At 36.1% G+C, this 16,376-nt stretch overlaps 2 protein-coding genes across 3 annotated transcripts; one reads left to right on the forward strand and one right to left on the reverse strand.

Annotated features, from left to right (window-relative positions):
- Positions 1 to 1,080: 1,080 nt before the first annotated feature.
- On the forward strand, positions 1,081 to 6,153 carry ORC2 (origin recognition complex second largest subunit 2). Of its 2 annotated transcripts, none has more exons than XM_086632542.1 (7): positions 1,081 to 1,504; positions 2,573 to 2,747; positions 2,881 to 2,987; positions 3,862 to 3,994; positions 4,082 to 4,376; positions 5,200 to 5,427; positions 5,809 to 6,153. In XM_086632542.1, the coding sequence occupies exons 2-7, from the start codon at positions 2,616 to 2,618 to the stop codon at positions 6,003 to 6,005; spliced, it is 1,092 nt and encodes a 363-aa protein (XP_086488668.1). In that variant the 5' UTR covers positions 1,081 to 1,504; positions 2,573 to 2,615; the 3' UTR covers positions 6,006 to 6,153. The 2 variants fall into 2 exon arrangements, with proteins under 2 accessions (XP_086488668.1, XP_086488669.1); XM_086632543.1 differs by having other exon boundaries at positions 1,313 to 1,567; positions 2,059 to 2,747.
- A 1,077-nt stretch (positions 6,154 to 7,230) lies between these two features.
- PYRB (PYRIMIDINE B) lies at positions 7,231 to 11,379 on the reverse strand. The gene is made up of 6 exons (XM_086632544.1): positions 11,156 to 11,379; positions 10,304 to 10,903; positions 10,081 to 10,220; positions 8,196 to 8,369; positions 7,807 to 8,043; positions 7,231 to 7,506 (listed from the first exon to the last, which is right to left on the reverse strand). Exons 2-6 carry the CDS (start codon positions 10,857 to 10,859, stop codon positions 7,399 to 7,401), a joined length of 1,215 nt encoding a protein of 404 aa, XP_086488670.1. The 5' UTR covers positions 10,860 to 10,903; positions 11,156 to 11,379; the 3' UTR covers positions 7,231 to 7,398.
- Between the last annotated feature and the right edge of the window lie 4,997 nt (positions 11,380 to 16,376).

Here is a 16,376-nt window from a genome sequence, read left to right on the forward strand (position 1 = left end):
TTCTATGCTCCAAGCTTTCACTTAAAGATCAATCCGTTCAGCTTGAGGGGGGGATGATAGAGATATCCGATCCTACAAATTAGGAATCAATTAAACTAAGATTGGTATTTGAATTTTGAATTTCTGTTTTGGTTTATTTAATCTGTATATTGACTAAGTCATGTAACTACCAAAAGATAAATCAATATAAATCACTCTGGATCCCTTGTGAAAGGATAAAGAGAATCATTCCTTTATAGAAGGGTAGTAAGGAAAATAAATAAATCGGATGTCAAAATTAACTGGCGGTTTACAAAAACGGGTCATTCTCGAATTTATGAAAATTAGGGGTCAAAAATGAAATAGATCACAAAATTAGGGGTTGAAAAGGAAATAACACTTCGTATTTGATTGTACTTTTTCTTATCACATGGATGATGTTTATAGAAAATAACATTTGTTTAAATTAGACTGGTGCCTACAGAAGACTAAAAATCAATTGAGTTTTGAATTTTAATCTGAAAGTCTTCCCCATTTTAACATTAACATCTTAACTGAAGAAGAAATAAGTGGAAGAAGTTTTGATCCTCGGACGAACCCGAATTTACTAAATTATATCCTTACTATTTTCTAAAATGAAAGTATGAAAACCCAAATTTCTTTGAAGAAGATAAAATTAACAAGAATCATATGCCGAACTATAACAGTTTCTTCACTAACTAGAATCCTATTTCTTCCTCCACTAGATTCACATGTTTTTCAATTTTAGCCCTAAGCTTAACCGGATGCTCCTTCATTGCCTAGGTAAAGAAAACTATACTCCTTCTATAAACCCAAAGAGGAAAACAAAAAAAAAACCTAAATCCTTAGATTATGAATCAAAATACACAACAAAATAAATCAAACTAACACCTAAGTTCATGGGAGATAAAACTATTTATTGTTAATTCGCCAAACTCTTCTCCCTTGTTTTCTCTTATATTTTTTTGCACAAAGCGTCTTCTTATTTCCCATTCGCCTCCACGTTTTCTCTTTCCGTCCTCAAGTTTTTGAACTTTGCCTTCACGATCTTTTATTGCACAAACATTTTTTTTCTATTTTGAGTTAGGGTCATCTAGCATCCTCTATTACAACATGTCTGGTGTAGGAGCAAAATATTTTTAGTGAAAGGTAATAAATCTAATTTGACCCAATTGATTCTAGGGAAATTTTATAAGGCCTCCCCAATTTTGTTAAAAGGCCTCCCCATGAACCATTTTACTTGTTAAATTATCACTTAGTGGAGAGCAGGGGCATTTTGAGTATTTCACCCTGCTGTAATTTTTTTTTTTTTGGGACGGAAAAGAGAGAGAGGGAGAGTTCTAGCCTTCAGGGGTTTATGAGTTCATCTTCAATCTTCACTTTCTCCCTCAAGGTTTTGTGGTGAAGGTTTATCTTTAATCGACGACAGCAAGGAGGCGGGCCGCTGAGAAACTAGGGTTTTATGATTTTATCTTAAGCCTTCACTTTCTCTCTCAAGGATTCGGTTAGTAACTTAGTATAATTTTGGCTCATGTTTGATATTTCTAAAATCTGAATGTTCTGACTCGTAGGGGTTATTGATCTTTATTCCATGTTTTAGATGTAATTTTGCTTCCCTTTTAATGAAATTCATCAAGAAAGTGATGAGCCTCTTTGAGAATTGTTGAGATGGTTTGGGTTGTAGTCTTGTAGACCACCTGTTTGATGAAATTCCTCTTCCTTTCTTATAAGTTATAAATTATAGTATATAAGTTTAAACTTAGTTCATTAACTTTTGTGAACTATTTAAATTTCTTTCTCTGCTGTTATTTCTTTCGCTCTGTCTTCGATCCACAACCGTTCTGTCACCAGCGAAAGGGACGACACCTTCTTCAGTGACAATGGCAAGAAGATTCTAGGCGTAAGCCTAAAGGTCCCTTTTGAGAAATGAGTGAGAGTGGAAACAGATGGCCACGAGTTGAGAGAGATGGTGGTGTGCACAGGTGATGGTGATGAAGACGAAGATGAAGATGAAGATTGAAGATGGAGAGGGTGTTTCTGCAAAAGGAAAATATTCAGAGAGCTCCTTAAGCATTTACAAGCAAACACCGTACACATTGAACTACATTTTTCCCATAAAGAATTAGAATCTACTCACAGAAATCATTATTTGAGAAAATAACATAACGAAACAAATTAATAGATATTGAAATCCACATCTATTATTACGAGTCTCAAAGCAATTATTCATAAATAATAATTGGTAAGGTACTGGTAATTTGGGGTAATAACTAGGTAAATAATTAACAAAAAATTGATAAGTATGAGTATTGAAATCATAATCTCTTGTTTAGGAAGATGCTTACCATCTAAGTCACTATCTCTTTTCTTGAAATGGTTTAGACTCGCGCATCCACTTTTTTGTGTGCGATATTTGAAGAGACCTTGCCGTTTGAAGGAGCCAGTTCGACGACATGAGTCCAACTCCTCAAGCATATAAGAAAAATGTGCGGAAAAGTAAAATATAAAAAATACGAAATTCTAGAGCTTACATTTGATTCCGAGTCTCATTTCTTTTGTTTGCCTACTCTAGTTATTGAACATCGAACTTCACCCTCTTTGCTTCGAAGTTGATCATGGATGCCAACGATTTAGATGAAGAAGAGGAGTTTGGATTCTCACGAAATTACTTTCTTGCAAAAGAACTGCGCGGCTCAGGGAAGAAATCTTCCCGAAAGCTCACCGATATTGATCTCGTCGACGATCAGGTTCCTCTCTCTGTCATCCTATTTTATGTGTAAATTTGTTCTATATTCCCTTAATTTGCATTTGTGATTGTTTATCATATAAGATTTTCATCTTTGAATTCTTATATTGATTTTTGTTCATAAATACTTGCAGGAACTGAGAGAGGCTACCGCTAAGATTGAAATCAAACATGAAACAGAGATCCTCTCTTTGCTAAGTAGCTACAAAAGTTTATACCCAAAATGGGTATTTGAACTTAGGTAAGGTTGCTCTTTATTACTACTGAATTATCCCTTACTTTGTTATCGATATGGTCGATGTCAGAAAATTCAATTTTGGTACTCAACATGCTTTAGGAGTTATGGTATCCTTTGCATAAGGTGTTAGTTACCCTATACCCTTGACCTTTTTCATAAGGTTTAGAACTTAGGTGGGGGTTTTGGGGGTGTTTAGTTGTGCAAATTGGCAATAAGTGGATTCTTGATTTCTTCTTATAGTTTTGTTCGATCTTTAATGTCCAAATTTGGGGATAATATGCGTTGAAGTTCGAATCTCCACCAGGTGTGGCCTTCTAGCTAAATGCTGAAAGAACGCATAATTGTGAAAGGGTTTATTCTTTTTCTCTATCCTTTTTATTTGCTACGTTTTCTGTTAATAAATTATGCATGAACATGTGAAAATAGGTTTAATTGTATGAACTTCCTATTTGTGACTTTTCAAACTAAACATGTTTTTTAGTGGTACTATATCTTTAGCTAGTTTTTATTAAAATCTGCAGGTGTGGATAAAAATGGGTAACTCATCTTAATTGAGCAACTTTTGACCCTTCGTGATCTTGTTAATACGTTTCATTCATTGGATGAATTTATCATTTTGCTGAACTGTGATTCACTGGTATTATATATATAATATTCACTGGTAGTATGTGTATGTATGTGTATATATATATGTGTGTGTGTCTGTGTGTATGTGTTTGTGTGTGTGCGAGTGTGTGTGTGTGTATATTTTATCTTTAAAATCTCATTCTGCATTATTTTTAGTGTTTTCTACTCTTATATCCATCTAGAGTTTGAGTTTTTCTTTTTTTTTTCCTTCGATGTAATTTATAAAAACTTTCTGCACGATATTTTGCAGGTGCGGATTTGGCCTTCTGATGTATGGGTTTGGCTCTAAGAAGGCTTTGCTTGAAGATTTTGCTTCAACAGAGTTGACCGACTGTGGTGTAATCGTTATCAATGGCTACCTTCAGTCAGTTAACGTTAAAAACGTATTAATGTTAAAAGCTTAAATCATTTGGTTTTTGTTCTTCAAATGTCATATATCCAATTCATTATAAAATGGATTTCATTTGTAGGTCCTGATCACCCTAGCTGAAATTCTCTGGGATCAACTAAAGACGAGATTTAGAAATACTCCGGGGAGCATGTCTAAAATTCCACAGCCTTCTAGTTCACAGTCCATAGAAGATCTTCTTTCGTTTTTAGATGGATCTCATTCAAAGGAAAATGACTGCTTTGTCTGTGTTATTGTCCACAATATTGATGGGCCTGGGTTGCGAGATAGTGAATCGCAACAGTATCTTGCACGGCTTGCTAGTTGTTCTCATGTTCGTATGGTGGCGTCTATAGATCATGTCAATGCTGCATTATGTAAGTATTGTATTCGCCATTTCCAAGTATATCTCGTTGTGTTTGCAATTGGGAAGTCATTGTTTGCAGTTAAAATCTTAATAAAAAATTCCTTCCTCAAATTTTATCCTCCAATCTGACTAGGAAAAAAATCTAATAAGTTTGTGACACAGTGATAACATATGCTCATACATTTCAATTCGCCGTTTTTATTTATAAGAAATACCTCCTCTCTTATTTTAAAATATAAAGGATAGTCATTCGAAACTTACTTGTTCATCTATTAGTTCCTTAGAGCAAAATTTAAAGTCAATAAATGTTCAGTATATGAAATTATCTCGTTGTCCTTTAGAAACCATTGTAGATTGCTTCCAAACTAGAGAGCTTGGTTTACATTCTCTCAACTAAGTATATGTAAAACTCTATTGCCAATGGGTTTGAGCTACCTCTCTTTCCTTAACCAAGGTTGATAGGGTCTATGGGCATGTCTCGAGCAGAGTATTGTTGAAGTTTTTCTATGTTACTACAGAGTATAGAAATATATACATCTATCAATCTATTATGTATTCATGTGTAATAACGTGAATACACATGAATACATAGACAAGGCGGACTCGGGCGAGTCAAATTCAGACTACGAGACATCTAGTTACTTAACACACCAGGAAATATATTTAGTCTGATTTTTATTACGTATCTTATATGCATGAATCAGATAACATCTTTGTAAGAGGGAAAACTTTTCGGTTTTTATTTTGTTCATCATCTGTAGTAACCCAGTACTGTATAATCTATTTGGTATCCATGTTTTTACTTGAGTACTTAAGCTCTGACTAAATTGCAGTATGGGACAAGAAGATGGTTCACACGCAACTCAATTGGTCTTGGTACCACGTTCCGACTTTTGCTCCTTACAAGGTTGAAGGAGTATTTTTCCCATTAATTCTTGCCTGCAACGGAACAGCCCAAAATGCTAAAACAGCTACAATAGTGCTACAAAGTTTGACACCAAATGCCCAAAGTGTTTTTAAAGTTCTTGCCGAATATCAACTATCCCATTCTGATGAAGAAGGTAAGCAAAAATGTAATGGTGTTTGTTTTTCTGCTTTGAGCTGTCTCCTCCGAATTTGACTTGTCTGATTCTGACTTGTTTCGGTCAGGCTAGAATAGTCATTTAAGAATATTTCTGAAAAAGGATTCTTAAGTCAGACCTATTTATGTCCGACTAAAATGAACTCGAGATCGGCCTGAGCTGGCCATCTAGACGAGTTAGACAAACGAATCAGACAAAAAATGAATATTTTGTAATCAACCCAAGTCAGACCAATCAGATGAGTCAGATTTTAATGAGAAAAAACATTGTGCTTGAAATGTTTTCAACTAGTCACTGTAAATACCCATTACTCACTTTTAATCATTATTTGGTTCGATCTTACTTAATGTTCTTGTCCAGGGATGCCGATTAGCGATTTGTATTCAAATTCTCGTGAACGTTTTCTAGTTAGCAGTCAAGTTACCCTCAATTCCCATCTAACAGAGTTTAAAGATCATGAGTTAGTTAAAACAAGAAGACATACTGATGGGCAGGATTGCTTATATATTCCTCTGTCATCAGAAGCACTTGTAAAGTTGCTAGAAGAGATTAGTTAAGAACTGTTTGTAATGTGATCCAAGATCTATACTTTAGTGATAAACTTGTAGTTTGCTTATGTTTTTCAAGTTAAACTATCTTTTTTGTTACATGTATTTTGTAGAGAATAGCTTAAGAAAAGAAGAGAAGGAAAGGGTCTCGCATCAATTCGGCGGTGTTTTTTTATTGTCAAAATTTGATTAGTCTGAATTTGGCTCGTCTGAATCGTCTATAAATAACTTGGCTCCGTAAAGAACAAAACAGTTGCTTCGATATATTTGAGATAATGGGCCCCTGGATTTGTTTTTATGTTTAATTTTTTTTTTTTTGAATATTGACTAAAATGGTCATTACAAAGGCATTGATACATCGATATGATGTGATAAGCACGATAACTGCTGAATTATTACTGGTCTAAAACTCGACGAAATTAATCCCCTAAAGCCCGATGAAATTAATGCCCTAAAGCCCGTCTCCCAAAGTCCGTCTTTGGATCTCTTGTCTGACCAAGACTAACCCCCAAGTACCAACACCCCAACCCTTGTTTGTGTTTGTACTGGAAATATGTAACCCTGTTTAGATTCACATTTATCAAATTAGTATGTTTTTTATTTTATACTTCACTTTTTTATATTTTCTATTTACTTTTTTTTGTTGATGAATTTTATTTGAAATCTTGAACTATTTATCCTTGTTATTAAGGTCTTGACTTGTACACATTACATATAATAATAATAATAAGATTTTGAGGGAAGAGAGTAGTTGCTAGTCGTTCTCCCTTTAGTTTCGATCTACTTTTCTACAGTTAAAGTTCTTCATTTTAGATTTTTCTGATTCTTTTTCAGGGTTATATATACTGTTTTGATTTAGGTTTTGAGTTTTTGTGTAAAAAAAAGGAAGAACCGAACTACCGAAGCAAGCACAAGATCTTTGAAGAGAGAGAAAGAACAAAGGAAGAAGAGAAGAACAAGATGTCAAACTCTTCAGTAAAAATTTGAATTGAAGAAGCATTTCTTTTCTTTGGGATACAATAGAAGAAAAATAAAAATAGAAATAGAAATAAAAATAAAAAAGATATTTTTTTTATTGGAAGTCGACTACGATCTACGTATGTCGTTACATTTGGCACTTGATACATCATAGATGTGATAAGCTCGATAACCGCCCACTCAAACACTAACAGAACCGGGCCTATAGCCCAACAAGACATGGCCTAATAAAAAAGATATTGAAAAAGACGAAAAATTTGCTCACTAATTTATTTCTCAATTGAGTAAGAAAGTTAACAAGTCAAGCAACTAAAACACAATAACAGAAATACTTCCTGAGTTTTATGCTATTAAAATAAGATAATCTCATTTTTACCCATAAATAAGCCGTAGGCATTAGCCACCAAAATTTCAAGATCTTACTTCACCATCCAACAAGTAGAAGCTTCAATAGTGCCATTCGGATATAAAGACCATTCTTCGCTTGTCTAAAATAAGCAGCTCTTGGATCGGCATCAACGTCCACAGTTATCTGCACCAGCAGGGGCCGAAAATATATAAAAATAGTAACAGCTTGTGCAACATAATCAGTTTTTTTAAGCTTATTCAACCTGACTCTATCATATATTGTCGGAGTCATGAGATATTATGTATGCCTGTAAATAATATTAGAAATGATGGTGCAGAATAAAAATAAAGGACTGAATAAAGAAGACAATAATTTATGTTCACGGTCGTGCCCCTAGTTTGGGATTTTTTGGGTTTCGTACTGGTATCGGGTATTTAATGCCCGTAGAGGTGTACATTTACATAGTAAAGAACATCCGCTTACCTCATCGAGCCTTGGGAGAGGATGCATGACTACAGCATGTTTCTGCATTACATTCAACACATTTCGATCCACAATGTACTTCCCTCGTGCTTCCTCGTACAAATCAATCCTCTCCCCAAATCGTTCCCGTTGAATGCGAGTCTGATAAATCACATCACATTTTGAAGCTACTTCCATTAGATCTGCACTTTCTTCCCATTCAACCCCCTTCGATGTTAGATAATCTTTTATGTCATCCTACGACAAGATTTCGGAGAAAAAAAATTCAGTCTGTTGATTTTTTTAACCATAAGAAAGAACTTTCTGCAAAATTTACTGCAAATTTGGATATGTTTGTCTGCATTAAAGTTCATAAGCACTCTGTTTTACTAAATAGCTTCATAGTATACCTTCATCTTTACTACTTCTGGAGAGACCAAGTAAAATTTCACATCTTGGTACTTCGCAAGCAGATAAGCTAATGAACGGACAGTCCTTCCATTAGCAAGATCTCCAACCAAACCAACTTTAATGCCATTCAGCTTGCCTATCTCTGTTTCTATTGTGTATACATCCAGAAGGGCCTGTGAACGCAAGCAAGGAAAACAATGCTCAGAAGAAGCAATTAGTCACTACAATAATTCTCTATAAGAAAAGCGATACGCTTCGCAATACAGAGTTCACATGACATCATCTTGCTGGAACAACCATAAACCACATTGAACTGAGCCACTTAGTTTTCTCAAAACAAGTAAAACTTAATATGAACCCGACCCATTTAATTCACAGAGAATAGCACTATTTCTTTGGCAAAAAAAATTCATTACAGTTTAACGAACTAAACTTGGCACCTGAGTTGCTCATCATTTGTTTCAACAATTATCTGAGAAAGAATAAACAAGCCATAATATGTGATGTAGGACAGGAAAAGGGAATTGGAGAAGAAAATAATTGTATTATAAGATAGATAACCACTAGTATTACAGTAGTTAAAGCTAGGAATCACTCCTACAACCCTTACGCATCAAACCTAGGGGTACATTTGCATCACACAAATATAGACAACTTGAATAACTGCTGAAAAACTTTGTTTGTCCTCAAGCAGCAGGGATCAACCCCTATATAGGCTAACCTTTGACATCCCATAGTACCTTAACTTCTAGACTTTTGAGCTTCTAAACTGCTAGGACATTGACTGACATTATGAAGGACATTAAATACACTAAGATATTATAAAAGAGATTGAAGGTGGTGTTTGACTGCACTTTGCCACCCTAATTAATATTTCGAAAGTGGAAACAACTTGGATTATGCCCATATTATTGAAGTTCCCAAGTGGGCCTTTCATCTAAGACATGCCAACTCAGAATTTGGGCCTTAGAATCTTTCTCTGGACGTCTTTGATACACCTTCAGTTTTTTTTTTGAATAATTTGATTTAATTAAGAAAGGAAAGATCAGAATTTACAAGAGCCCCTAGGGGCTAATGCAAAATAGAAAATTTACAAGAAATACATAAAAGTTTCCAAATTCCCCACTAGATCTGTAAAGGATTTTAGCCTAGCCCAAGCAAGAAGATTTGCCCACTCGAGAGTCGAGACACTTTTGTCAGAGAAGATGGCTTCATCCTTACATTTTCATGTTGCCCAGATGTTGGCTTTAGGAATGATGTTTAGGTTTTTTTTTTTGTTTGTTACCTTTGATCCCACCCCAAGCCAGCAACAAGTTTAAGATTGAATAAGGGATTGCCCACGAACCCCCAATGCCAGATAAGAATAGCTGCCAAACCCTGATGGTAATCGAGCAAGAGATAAACAGATGTTGGACTCATTCCTCATCCTGACCACACAGAGGACATCGATTAGGGGTGGTAATACTAATACCCCTTTTCCTTAAGAAATCCAAAGTAGGTACCTTTTCCAAGCAAGCAGCTCACAAAAATAAGCTGATTCTCATAGGGATGTCGTTCTTCCATATGTCTTATTCTTTGGTTCATGACCTAATTTTGAACCTTCTATCTGATGTAGGCCTTCCGCCTATATTTTACAGTATATTACCATATATAGGATAATTGAATATTCAAAAATTATTTGGATAAAGAAAACAGAAGTGGCAGCCAGACTTAAAGTTTTCGAACTTCATCTACTTGGAAACAAACAGAGTGGTGAAACGGATACCCATATCCCAAACCCCCACTCGCCAATCAATAACTCCAAAGAAACTTGATCAAGCAAGCATACATGTCAATTATCCATATGACTATACGAGATGCTTCTTACAAAAATTATTTGCATACCTGTGTTGGATGTTGTCCTGGACCATCCCCAGCATTGACTACGGGAATGCTTGCTGTGGCAGCTGCTCTTCTGGCGGCACCACTCTCAAAGTGTCTCATTACAATTATATCGGAGTACCCTTCTACAGTTCTGATGGTATCTGCATTTCAAGCTCCAAAACATGAAACATTCCCCAGAATGGAAAACAGAGTAAAAAAATGAAAAGGGGGAAGATAAGATTACCCTCAAGTGTCTCTCCTTTCGCTGCCGATGAAAACTCTCGAGCATTTTCTGTTGTCAAAACCTCCCCACCCAACCGTTTCATGGCAGACTCAAAGGAAAGCCTAGTCCTAGTTGAAGGCTCGTAAAAGAGAGTCGCCATTAGATATCCTTTCAAAATTTGACTTTTGACTGATTTCTTTTCAACAACTTCCATTTCACGTGCAACTTGAAATATAGCATTCAAGATATCAACATCAAACTGTTGAGCTTCTATTACATCATCAAGTTGAAATTTCTCCCCTGTTACAAACGAACATGGGTTTTCTATCTCCAGTGCATGGCAACACATTCCGCCTCTTCGTAACATAGTTTCGTTATCTTGAAATTGTGATGGTTTCACTTTTTTGGTGGGAAAACCCCTCAATGCAACATTATTTAAACCATAAGTAAATTTAGGAAGAGATAATCGTTTAGAGATGAAATTTGAATGAGAACAGTCTTGGTAACACTGTGCTGCTTTAGGGACAATCATCCCCCTGTGATGACCATAGGTGGAAAGAGAATGTGGCAATGTCATTCTGATGTAACTATAGGGTTGTGTCGTCTAGCTCCTAAAACCCCCTGAAAAGAAAGTTCATGAATCAATATAAAACAGTTGAAGAAAACTCATTGATTCGAAGAAGGGTTGTGAAAGTTGAAGATCACTTGAGAACGGATGAAATTGAAAAGGGAAGAAAAATTATATCTAAAACATGGAATAAGGATCAATAAACTGTATGAGTCAGAACATTCAGATTATAGAAACATCAAACATGAGCCAAAATTATACTAAGTTATTAACCAAATCCTTGAGAGATAAAGTGAAGATTTAACCTTAGGTTTTCAGCAGCTCGGCTCCTTGCTGTCGTCGATTTAAAGATAAAACCTAACCAGAAATCCTTGAGAGAGAAAGTGAAGATTGAAAATGAACTCATAAACCCTATCAAGCTAGAACTCCTTTTCCGTCCCATACTAAAAAAAGAAAAAAGAAGGTTACAGCACCTGAAATACCGAATTACCCCTGATCTCTTAGAAAATTGCCACTAATCTAGAATGTCAGTTTTAGAACTCAAATGTCAGGATTAGGGGTGGGAATTGGACGTGTACGGGCGTCCATGGACACTTGAAGCATCGGGCCGGGTGGGTTAGACACCAAATTTCGATGACTATTAGGGTAAGCGGGTTAATCGGTCGGGCAATATTGATGTTCGCCTTGCCCATTACCCGCCCAAGCCCATTAAAAAGCTCGGCTAATTCGTGTATGGGCGGGCGCGTAGCGGGTAAGCTCATGACTTGAAAAACTCACTTGTTGCTCTCCTTTTATAAAGTCTCTAAACACTTTTCCTAATTCTAGAGAGACAATGTGGGATTAAAACTAGATGTTATTTGTGTTGTTCTTTTTTGGAATTTAATCTTGCATCGAAAGTAATGAAGAATTCTCATGAGATATAATATAAAGTGATTCCACTTCTTCCTCCCTTAAAGCCAAACACTACTTCAGTAACCTACTAGGAATTCTCTTGGATCATTGCAAAGCAATGGATTGGGTTCGTGTGGTTGCTAATGGATTAGGTTCGTGTGGTTGCCAATGGATTAGGTTCGTGTGGTTGCCCTCAAACATAATGTTTACCATCTTAGTTGGGCGTAGCAACAAGGACAATTGGGCTTCATCAACCCAAAAAGTTGATGTAATTGGGTTGGTTATCATTGGGTGACCTTAAGTGGGTGTGGGCATGGACGGGTGTGCGGGTGGAGGTTTTAACCCATACCCGCCCACCAAAACTTGACGGGTTGTGCCCGAGACGGGCACGGGTGTCAATGGTCCTCGTTGGGCTCGGGTGCCCGTGGGCGGGTTCGGGTTCATGGGCAAATTTCCCACCCCTAGTCAGGATTAAAAGGAGTAAAATTAGGTTTCCATGTGATAATGTCAAACTTGAAGGATTGAAATATAAGCTACATTGGAAAAAAATAGGAGAATACCCGTCAGGTCCAGGAGCTTTGTCAGCTTTCAAGGAGAAAATGGTCTCATAAATTTCCTCCACAGTAGGGATTGCAACTAAAGTTTCATTTTCCGTATTAAACACAACAGGGAAAAACAGACCAGATATATTCTCCTCTGAGCTCGGAGATGTGGATGTGGCTATGTGAGCAAAGTTTTTTTAGAACCCAGACTATGTGCCCCATGATAAATGAGACTTTTTTAGCTTTGATACCCAAGACTAAAATACCTCAAACCCCTTCAGACTATAGGCCCATTGGACTTTGTAATACCACGTACAAAGTTATATCTAAGATTTTAGCTAATAGACTGAAGAATTTGTTGGATTTGTACATTTCTCCGTATCAGTCAGCTTTTGTTCCCAAACGGCATATTTCTGATAATATAGTCATTGCTCAGGAGATTGTTCACTCGATGCATGCTAAGAAAGGAAAACATAAATATATGGGCCTAAAACTTGACATGTCAAAGGCCTTTGATAGGGTAGAATGGAATTTCCTTCTTGAGATTTTATCTAATCTGGGGTTCTCTGAAAACTTTTGTAAATTAATACACCAATGCATTTTCAACATCCAGTATGTCTGTGTTATTGAATGGAACTCCCGGACCCTATTTTAAACCGACTAGGGGACTTAGACAAGGAGACCCGCTTTCTCCGTATCTCTTCATTATTTGTATGGAGGCCCTTAGCAGACTCTTAGACAAAGCCCATGTGGATGGTGATATTACAGGATTCAAAACTAATAGCTTGTCTCCGGTGATTCATCATTTGTTGTTTGCTGATGATTGTTTTATATTCATGAAAGTAGGCATTACAGAAGCTCATAATTTACTTCATTTGCTTAGAAATTTTGGAAATGCTTCAGGTCAGATGCTTAATTTTCAAAAGTCTAGTGTCTTTTTTAGTGCTAATACTCATCATAGACATAGTAAAATCATTTCAAATATTCTCAAAGTCAAACGTATGACTGAGACGGAAAAATACCTAGGCACTAGTCTTTTTTTGGCCAAATCTAAGATAAAGGCCTTCTCTTTCATAGTGGACGCCATAGGTCATAAACTCAGCAAATGGAAAAGTCTGCTTCTTTCTCAGGCGGGAAAAGCTGAATTAATTAATTCAGCTATTACTGCTGCTCCGATTTACCAGATGTCGATATTCGAAATCCCTAAAAAGATTAAGAATGACATTGTATCCCTAGAAAGGGATTTCTGGTAGGGCAAGAAGGACAACAAAAAAACTCTTCATCTTAAGGCGTGGTCGACCTTAGAGAAACCAAAAAGCTTAGGAGGATTAGGCTTCAAAAACTTGACTCATTTTAATACTGCTTTGATTTCAAAGATGGTTTGGAGGCTTCAAACACATACAGACTCACTTTGGTGTAACTTTGTCAAGTATAAATATTACCCTAGAACTACCATTGAAAGAGCTAGAGTGACCAACTCATCCTGGCTCTGGAAAGGTATTCATAGGAGAATTTCTCTGGTCAAGGACTTGTCTATGTGGGAAGTGGGAGACGGGAGTCGCATTCATATTTGGTGTGATAATTGGATTCCTGGAAAATTAGCTTTGAATGTAGTTCCTGAGCATACTAATTTTTATTATGTTAATCAACTTAGATATGATCAAAATCATTGGAATGTAGAATTGTTGCATGAATTATTTGATGAGCATACCTGTGATTTAATCCTATCTATCCCTCTGAATGGTCAACACACTCAAGATTCACTTAAATGGACTCTTATACAAAATGGCACTTTTTCGGTTTCATCTCTTTACGAACACCTTACTTGTTATCAAACAGTTGAACTTAATGATAAAAATTATTGGAATGATTTATGGAAACTCGAGGTAACCCCTAGAATCAAAATTTTTATGTGGAAGCTAAGTCTCAATATAGTCCCGTTTTATGATATTTTGAGTCCTTTTATGAATTTGCCATCTATATTATGCCCTTTGTGCAATGAAACGAACGAAACATGGCGACATTTCGTATTAGGATGCCCTTTTACGAGAGGGATCATATATGAGATAAGCAATGGCCTTCATACAGATAGAATGGAAGGAAGCTCTTTCAAAGACTGGATTACTCAACTAGGAGGGATAAAAAGCGATGTTCCACCAACTGATATATCTCTCAAGTCGAAATTAATGATTGCCATATGGTATTGTTGGAAGGAAAGATGCTCAAAAGTCTTTCAAAATATTAATCCCTCAATTGAAAGAGTTCTACATCAAGCCAAATGGATGATAGCACAAATGATAAAAATGAAACCGATAGAGAGTTCAACTTTGAATTCACACCCTTCGGAATATCATTTATTCGATATATGTATAAAGTTTGATGCATCTTTTAAACGGACTACTGAAGATGCTGGAATTGCCTTTGTTGTATTTGATAATACAGGTAAAAGCATTGCCGGAGAATCAAAGGCCATCCGATGTCGATCAATAGATGAAGGAGAGTCGATGGCACTTTTGTGGGTAGTTCGATGGGCCATCGATAAAGGAAAACGAAGTGTGCTTTTTTGTGGAGACACCAAGAATGTTATTAGCATGTTGAACCAAAATGATCGAAGAACATATCACTTACACTGGACAGCGGTTCATGTTTTGGATAAAATTAGGAGTCTTACTACTTCTCTTGTTAATGTAAAGTTTATGTATGTTAATCGATCCGTTAATATAAAAGCGGACAAACTTGCTAAATGGTCGAGAACGCATAAAACGTCTAGATCATGGTTGTTTAAGCAAGACTCTTCCAGCTGCAACAATCTCATATGTAACTTAAGTAAAGTTTAATGATATTGCAGTTTCTTTAAAAAAAAAGAAATATAAGCTACATATGTAACTTAAGTAAAGTTTAATGATATTGCAGTTTCTTTAAAAAAAAAAGAAATATAAGCTACATGTATTCTACATGGGTCTGTAACAAGTTCATAGATGTTGCCATGTTGGGCCAGGTGCACATGAGTTATGTCAGGCGATCATGGGTTATGAAATTATCGCAAATAAACCCACAAGAATCTGAATTGCGGAGATCATCAAGTCGGACTGATTTGAAATTTGGTATGTTAATGTTCATTTGAACTTTAAGAGTAATGTTAGAAAGAGAAGTTTAAGTATCATAGTAAGCGAAACAAATGAAAATAGAGAAAAAGGCGAAACATAGGACGAGAGATAAGGAAGCCACTAAAGAAAATTCGTTAAGGAAAGAAATGATGGTGAAGAGAGCGAGTCAACCGAGTTTGACAGACTAGAGAACTAAAACATCTCCAAGGTGAAAAATGACGTGATGATTTCCACTATAAGTGAAGGACAAGTTACTAAAGATATCTCTACAGTTTCAATTTATGTGTAGCTTACTAAAAACCCTAATTCCACCACATCTCTTTCTAATACCGAAAGATACATAGATACCAATTATAAATAGAAGTCTTGTCTTACGGGCAACGAAGATCAACCCTATTTTGCCAACCCTAAAGATAATCCCCCGATCTATTGGGCAAACATAAACTAAACGGGCCGGACAAGAAACCTCGTGCGGAGTCTGGTTTCGTGGGGGTTGCAAACCGGATTGAATATCTATGCATATTCAAGACAGTTTTAACAATTTCCCACGTAAAGTAGTCTGAATGGTCCGACAAAGCAACTTTTGCACATGAGGCCAGCAATACGTCTTGTTCGAGGCCAAGTGTTGCCTGACCAAATAGAATTTCTATGAGAGAATTAAGAAATGGATAAGAGGAAGCAGTAAACTTCCACTTTCAAGACCAATTGTAGAACGCCAGATTCTAGAAACCTTGTCATTTGAATATGGGTATTAAGATCCAAACCTCCATGAGAAAAACTCTCCCAATTCCAGATCAACAAAACAACAAAAGACAGTGTAAGTAATTCATTATATTCTAAATTTCTTCATAACAAGTCTTGTGAACTTTGCCCTTTGGTTTTATCTCAATTCTATAGTCAACTAAAAAAAATACCCTAAATTTCAGTTTCATAATGATAATAGCAAAACCAGTAAGCAAGTCTGGAATTTTGTGAAGAGAGATGAG

Source organism: Eschscholzia californica, unplaced genomic scaffold (assembly GCF_041429995.1).
Source record: "Eschscholzia californica isolate CP2 unplaced genomic scaffold, dmEscCali1.0.p SCAF_4, whole genome shotgun sequence".
Classification (NCBI taxonomy): Eukaryota; Viridiplantae; Streptophyta; class Magnoliopsida; order Ranunculales; family Papaveraceae; genus Eschscholzia; species Eschscholzia californica.